General features: G+C 42.1%; 1 protein-coding gene across 1 annotated transcript; it reads left to right on the top strand.

The window, feature by feature from the left end:
* Positions 1–4,292: 4,292 nt before the first annotated feature.
* LOC146389657 (nuclear factor 7, brain-like) lies at positions 4,293–7,692 on the top strand. The gene has a single exon (XM_084923000.1). The coding sequence runs from the start codon at positions 4,526–4,528 to the stop codon at positions 5,915–5,917; it is 1,392 nt and encodes a 463-aa protein (XP_084779126.1). The 5' UTR covers positions 4,293–4,525; the 3' UTR covers positions 5,918–7,692.
* Positions 7,693–8,109: the final 417 nt, after the last annotated feature.

Consider the following 8,109-nt stretch of genomic DNA (forward strand, 5'->3'; position numbering starts at 1 on the left):
GGTCCTACTTCCCCACAACCTCATGGTTGGCCACGCTAACCGTGACAAAATGTTTCAGGGGAAAGGTTCAAAATAAAGACAGAATTCAAACTTAGAGGTCAGCAGATACAGTGCAGCTGTCCTGTTCACATATTAATGTTTATAGATCAATAAAGTAAAAAAAAAATAATCAAGGATTAAAGCTGAGCCTGAGAATTTAAATTTATTACTGATGCTGAGGTGATTTCATTTCTGTTGATCTCTAATCTGGAACTTATCCTGCTCCAGAGCACATTAAGTTCAGAGCAAGTTATAAGTTGCCATGGTGATTTACTCGGGGAAGTTGTGACCCACCTTCGTAATACACAAAACCCGGGGTTATCCCTGAAGTCACCTGGATAAGATGAAAGCCTGCCTCACTACAGGCCTCTGGAAATAATCACTTCTTCACTTATGTTGACTTAGGATGATCTCTTAGTGAGTTACTGCCAGTTTTGGTGTGCTGGGATTAGCAGAAAGTGAAAGTGAACAGGCTCCCTGTTGCTTAGAAAAAGGAAGTGACAAACACTAAATCCTCTCTCCTCTCTCTGATTGGCTAAGAGATGGTCATCAGCTGACCCACTACCTGGAACCTAACTACCTGTCAGCGGGAACCCCACCCTCCTTGCTATCTTCATCCCACTTCTGCTGCATCTGTGGGTTCCCCTTGCACTACACCTGCACCACCTGTGGGGTGCGCTGCAGTAGCGCAAGAGAAAAGGTAAACACTCCACACGTTTTTCAGAGATCTGATAGGTCAGGTTGGATAGATGTTCACCATCAGTTACCACGACGGTGTACCAGGTCAGAAGTTTACCTCAGCGAGCTGCTTCTCCAAGAAGGGCCGCCTCCTGAGGCTGGATGGACTCCATTTTGGTGGTCTTGGTTCAGTTTTGGAGAGTTGCTGTAAGAACTGGAACCACTACAAGTAGAACGAGGACCACCATCTCTCAGAGTCAGAGGTTATCTGCAGGATGAACCTCACTGAAAAGGTAGCTGCAGATCTAAACAGACTTTAAACAGTCTCTGATCTCACAGCTGGAGGCGCTGTGATATCGTCGTCTGAAGAAACTGGAAAATCTCCTGACCAGAGTTCATGTTTGACAATATCTTTTTTCAATATCTTTTTTCTCCCGTGTGTCTCTGCAGGTGTTTGAAGTGGATGCTCTAACTGCCACCACCTTGTTTTCATGTTGAAGGAGGAGATTTGGGTTGCATATCAGATGCATGAAGCTGCATCATAAAGAGAGTTTGAACCCTTTGTGTCTCTGCTGGCTGGTGTGAGAGCAGCTGGACAGCGACTCACCTGTGTAGGTGGACAGAAGGCTGCTTGTGATGTCACAGCATCGCAGATTTGGCTGCTTCAGTATTTCTGTATATTTTTCTTTAAACTGTCAGTTCTTTGTTTACCTGTCATAACTTACCTGTTAGCTCGGGGTGCAAATGAGGAGACATGCCTGGATTTGTTGCATCATCATCATCTGAGTGGACAGAATCTATTGGCTCACATTGTGGTCATGAATATTTGGTACTTGTAAATCAAATGCATATTTGTGACCTGAGTTTTGTAACCTTGTATACCAAAATCTCTGAAATTTTTATGTTTGTGCATCAATAGATGAGAATTTGTGTGTGTGTACGAAAGATCTGTGTTTGTAAAAAATATTTACACAAGAATGTTTTTGTTTAGGTCTGTTTACAGATGCGAAGCAAAAAACTACGTGTAAAACTCTGCGCTCAACTTCCCTGGCTGGGTGTGAGTTTCAGCTTACGAGTATGAATTTTGACCCAATTTTTCTTCCTTTCAGTTGGTTGGTCAATCCAAGCCAGAGAACAGATAGGTTTGCAATGTTGTGGAAATGACACACTGTTCACACTAGTCAGTATAGTTGCAAAGCTTTCTTCGTTATAATTAGGCGCTGGACGTCGAAATCAGCCGTCTGCCTCACACGCAGGATGACCCTCAGATCAGGCCATACACTTTTACACCACAACAAAACAACGTTTTATTATGACTGTCTTTGTCCGGAAGAAATATGCGGCCCCCCCATCTCCCTGCAAATGTTGTCCTCTCTCCGTTCACGTCCGACCTCGCCTCATATCTGCTCCTTTCTGTCATGGTCCAGCAGATCGGCCTGAGAAATATTCAGCTAAAAGTGGATTTTGACATTGTATTTTCTCTCTTTCCTCTCTCACCCCCTCTCCTTCTCTCTCTCTCCCTCTGTCGCTTGGGTGGAGAGATGAGTAACACCTGCGTCTCATTAACTGGCCTCTACTTAAGGGAAGAACTGAGCCTGCTTTTTGCTGGATCATTGCTTGACCTGTGTCAATGAAATCCTGGCTAGGACACTAATCTAGTTCTCTTGGTTTTGCTTCCTGTGTTAACACGTCATTTCCCTGTTTACAGACACCCTTGACCTGCCCTCGTTCCCTACGGAGATTCTGATGCGAGAGAGGAGTGAGAGACTGGGGAGACGCCAAGAGAGAGAGAAGAGCAGTGAGAGTGTTCCCCTGTTTTTCCCTGCACATTCCCTGGAGCCCCGATCCCCGCACCCTTGCGTATAGCACTTTGTCACTGTTGCACATTTCACCTGGTGTTTGTTAAGTTAGTGCAGTTAGTTACTTCTAACTCCATTAAATTTCATACATACTGTTTTCATGGATGTCTGGATGCTAAATTTGTTAAATTGTTACACCTGATAAAGCAGCAACGTTAATCATTTTATTAAAGATGAAAGAATTTAGACAGTTCTTAACTCTCAGTGATGCCGCAGTGTTTGTTTGACTTTGGGACCTGAAGCGGACCTAGATTACTCCGAGAGGCTCCCGACTACAGTAGCCGTAATGCTCCGACAATCCATCAAGCAGTGCAGCTTTGTAGCTTACCAAAGTTGTACTAAAACAGATTTTGACAAATTTTTGAGCACTGTGTACCACATGTTAGTGATGGGAATTCCGGCTCTTTTTAGAGAACCTGCTCTTTCGGTTCCCAACCGGCTCTTCAGGTTGTTTTGTTGCTTTAATTAATTTATTATCAACAACAATATAAAATTATGCACAAAAGGAATTACTAATGTGAAAAAAACTTTTTTATATATGTTCATATATAAATATGCATTTATTTATTCAATCCACATAAATTTATTTACTTACTTTATTTACTAACATAAACTATTTACATTTCAACTTTTAACTAAATTTTCAGCTTTTTCCTTTTAAACAAATTTAAAGTAAAACAATACAAAACACTGCAAACCACAACACAAAATATAAATTAAAATATGCAAAACAAAAAGAAGATTCACATTCTCTGTCATATAGGCTTCAGATGATTTTTTTGGAAGAGTGTTTTCCTGCTTGGAATTGCATTCACTGCATGAATAAACTTTCTGAATACTTTATCATCCACAACTGAAAATAGTTGTGGATGATTACTATAATAATAATAATAATAATAACTATACCTTTCTAATGTGATGATGTTGTCTCTTGTTGTTGTCCCTGGCTATCTTTCTCTCCCTCTCCTGCTCTGTTCCTGTACTACTGGGAGTGTAACTACTGCCCCTGCCCCCGCTCCTCAGCGTAAACAGGCTCACGTGTGGGATGAAGTGGAAAATAAGTGAGAGAGAGAAAAAAACCCCACGTCATTCACTTCAAAGAGCTGCCTCTAAGAGTCGTTTTGTTTGCGACCGACACATCACTAGCACATATAATTGGTTCGAGGTCAGTAAGTACAACCAGAATTCATGCATAAGGTGCACCGGATTATAAGGTGCACTGTCAATTTTTGAGCAAATTAAAGGATTTTAAGTGCACCTTATAGTGCGGGAAATACACCTCTGCACTTCTACATGTCAATCACAATATTTCAATTCAGTCATATTGCCAAATGAAGCTTTTGCCGCTCCTTTAATGTATTGCCAACTCTTTAATGAGCATATCGCAATATGTACATAAAAATCATAAAACAAAACTGATTCATTTTATCATTTTATTCCCAACACATATAACCAGAACAAAGTCAGAAATAAAAGGTGCCAAAAGGCTGAGTCACACTTAATTTTCTGAGCTTCATGTTGTCAACTGTTTTACAGCTGCTGGAAGGTAAATGACTGAACTCTGCAATGAAACACAACTTTTATGGGTGAAGCAACAGCCTTTATAACCTTTATAAAAGGAACGTGAATGAAGCTCCACCCCTTACGTCATTCAAATGCGACAAACCAGGAAACAGGCTGTTCCTCTTCCTCAGTAAAGAGAGACACACAGACGATCAGACTGAGTTCAGACCAAACTAGCAGCTTCCTCTGAGTGAGTCCAGCTACAGGAGAGAAAAGTGGAAAACTCCAACACTGCTGCTTCAAGCTGCTGACGCTCCACACACTGAATGTGAGTTTGAGCAAAAACACGACTCAAAGGAAGTTTCAGTGAAGGTGGTAGAGGAGGGAGGGGAGCCAGGACTGACTGTACTTCCTGTCTGCTGTTTTCAGCTTCACTCACAGACTCAATGGCTTCCAGATCAGAGGAGGATCTCTGCTGTCCGGTCTGTCAGGAGGTCTTTAGAGATCCTGTTATTCTGTCATGTAGCCACAGCTTCTGTAAAGACTGTCTGAAGAGATGGTGGAGAGAGAGACCAACACACGAGTGTCCAGTTTGTAACAGAAGATCTTCAAAGTCTGAACCACCTTTAAACCGAGCTTTAAAGAACCTGTGTGAGTCGTTCTTACAGGAGAGAGATCAGAGAGCTTCAGAGGCTCTCTGCAGTCTGCACTCTGAGAAACTCAAACTCTTCTGTCTGGACCATCAGCAGCCAGTGTGTGTCGTCTGCAGAGACTCAGAAAAACACACCAATCACAGATTCAGACCCATCGATGAAGCTGCACAACAACACAAGAAGGAACTTCAGGAAACTCTGGAGCCCTTAAAGAAGAAGTTAAAGGTTTTTGAAGAAGTTCAAGTGAAGTTTGATCAAACAGCAGAACACATTAAGGTCCAGGCCCGACACACAGAGAGGCAGATTAAGGAGCAGTTAAAGAAGCTTCACCAGTTTCTAGCAGAGGAAGAGGAGGCCAGGCTGGCTGCACTGAGGGAGGAAGAGGAGCAGAAGAGTGGGATGATGAAGGAGAAGATGGAGGCTCTGAGCAGAGAGATAGCAGCTCTTTCAGACACAGTCAGAGCCACAGAGGAGGAGCTGAGAGCTGAAGACGTCTCATTCCTGCACAACTACAAGGCTGCAGTGGAAAGAGTCCAGCGCTGCCCCCTGCTGGATGATCCACAGCTGCCCTCAGGAGCTCTGATAGACCAGGCCAAACACCTGGGCAACCTGACCTTCAACATCTGGAACAACATGAAGGACATGGTCTCCTACACTCCTCTCATTCTGGACCCAAACACTGCTCATCCAAACCTCATCTTCTCTGAAGATCTGACCAGTGTGGTAGAAGGAGATGAACAGCAGCTTCCTGATAATCCAGAGAGGATTGATTATTACTTCTCTGTCCTGGGCTCTGAGGGCTTTAACTCAGGGACTCACAGCTGGGATGTTGATGTAGGACAATGTAAAGTGTGGTTTCTGGGTGTGTTCGAAGAGTCTGTGCAGAGGAAGGGAAGCATAGAGTTTGGGTTATGGAGAATACTGTTTAATCAAAGTAAATACTCTGCATGGTCACCATCAACTGGATCCACTTTTCTCTCAGTACGGAAGAAGCTCCAGAGGATCAGAGTGAATCTGGACTGGAACAGAGGAAAGCTGTCGTTCTCTGATCCTGATACTAACACACACATACACACCTTCACACACACTTTCACTCACAGGATCTTTCCATACATTCGCACTGATGATGGTAAAGTGAAGGTGTGTCCGTTGAAGGTGTCAGTGTCAGTGCAGCAGATGAGTTGAGGATGATGATATTTCTAATGTTGTTTCCTGTCAGTGAGTTGAAGCTGTTAAACTGCAGCTGTCCTCCTGCTGCCTCGTTGTTCCAAAGCTCTTTGTTTCTCTTTTAGTTCTCACTGTTTCTTTCTGTTTCTGCTGTCCACCTTTTCACATGGTAAAATGGCCTGTATTTGTATATTATATATTATTATTATATTATTATATATATATGTATTATAGCGCTTTTACTAGTCCCTAACAGTGTTGGTCAAGTTACTTGAAAAAAGTAATCAGTAACTAATTACTGATTACTTCCCCCAAAAAGTAATCCCGTTACTTTACTGATTACTTATTTTCAAAAGTAATTAATTACTTAGTTACTTAGTTACTTTTTAAAAACACGATTTACAACCTGAATAGGTGATAAAACGATAGATCTTTCAGCCCAATTCTACCTTTTCTACATAATCCATCATACAAAATGTAATCAAATGGAAAAGTCTCCTTTTTTTAAACTTGTTTTATTAGTTTTAATCTTTTAACTTTATGCATCAAGCAAAAATTTAATTATATGCAACATTCTCTGACTGGAAGAAATTTGTTTTAAACCTATTTAAACCTATTTTCTGCACATTCCAGCACATAAAATAATTGTTTTTTGTGTGTTTACACTCACTCTTTCAAATAGATGCAAGTAAAACACAGCAGAAAATAAATAAAGTCAAAGACTCAGCGGCCCTTTTGCTCTATTTTCACCTGTAAAGCAGGAGTAGGGTAGGCGGAGGTTTGCCCTGGTGCAGGTGTGCTGCAGCGGTCAGTGGAAGAATCCGCGAGTTTCTCTGTGAGTTTCCCATTACGTGGTAGCGCACTCGGAGCTTGCTTGGAAGTTTAGTTTTTTTTTCGCTGTAAAAAGAAGTTTTCTTCCCACGCACAATGATGCTAATGTTTTTGTCACTTTTTATGGAATCAAACTTAAAGTAAGGTCAGTACTTCCACGCTTTAAACGCTGCACGCTCATACTCTCTCCTGCACTCGATATATGATCCACTGTTGATCTGCACACAGCTGTTGTCACGAACGTCGCACTCGCTTACGTCACTGTCATGAGACATTCTCGCAAAAAAATCACGGTTTTAGTAACGCAGTAACACAGCGTTCCTACGTGAAAGTAACGGTAATCTAATTACCGTTTTTGCAATAGTAATCCCTTACTTTACTCGTTACTTGAAAAAAGTAATCGGATTACAGTAACGCATTACAGTAACGCGTTACAAGTAACGCGTTACTGCCCATCTCTGGTCCCTAAGGACCCCAAAGCGCTTTACACAACCAGTCATCCACCCATTCACACACTGGTGATGGCAGCTACATTGTAGCCACAGGCATCCTGGGGCGCACTGACAGAGGCGAGGCTGCCGGACACTGGCGCCACCGGGCCCTCTGACCACCACCAGCAGGCAACGGGTGAAGTGTCTCGCCCAAGGACACAACGACCGAGACTGTCCAAGCCAGGGCTCCAATCGGCAACGTTCTGATTAGAAGGCGAACTCCCAACTCTTGAGCCACAATCGCTCCTGGAAAATCATTTCACTGTTTTTCACTGAATGACTCCCCAAACTAGATTTGAAATTCGATCAAGTTTCTAATCATTACAAGTGATTCATGTTTCTATTTGATGTGTAAATGGAGATGGTTTAGTTTGCTGGGATATGGACTGACATGTGTTGAATGGGAGGAGCAGTTTGTTGTTGTCTTCTTGTCTGTTTATGACAACAATAAATATGTTGTTGAAACAATGATTCATGTTTAACTCCATATATGAAATGTTTCTGATCTTTGAATTCTGTTTGATTAAAGACTTTCTTCATGACACAAATGAGATTTCAGTGTATTGATAGAACTAAATAAGCTCAGAGTTGAAAGGCTGGAATATTATGTACGTGCTTCACTGTCAGGATCTTCAGGGGGATTCAAAGTCATGACATAAACTAGTGTAGAGGAAAATATCGGAGCTTTATTTTGTATCAAAGCAGAGCGTGTCGTCCAGCCGGAGGAAGGTCTCCGACTGCTTCACATAGGAACATCAGCAGGAAGTTTGACGGAACTCGTTTAATCAATTTTTCCTTCATTACAGCAGAAAAAGAACTGAAAGCGTGTGTGTGGATACAGAACACTCGCTGTCAGGTCGAATAAACAATTTCAAAGTGTCATTAAAA

This window comes from Perissodus microlepis, chromosome 3, assembly GCF_051167445.1.
Source record: "Perissodus microlepis isolate ML-2025 ecotype Zambia chromosome 3, ASM5116744v1, whole genome shotgun sequence".
NCBI lineage: Eukaryota > Metazoa > Chordata > Actinopteri > Cichliformes > Cichlidae > Perissodus > Perissodus microlepis.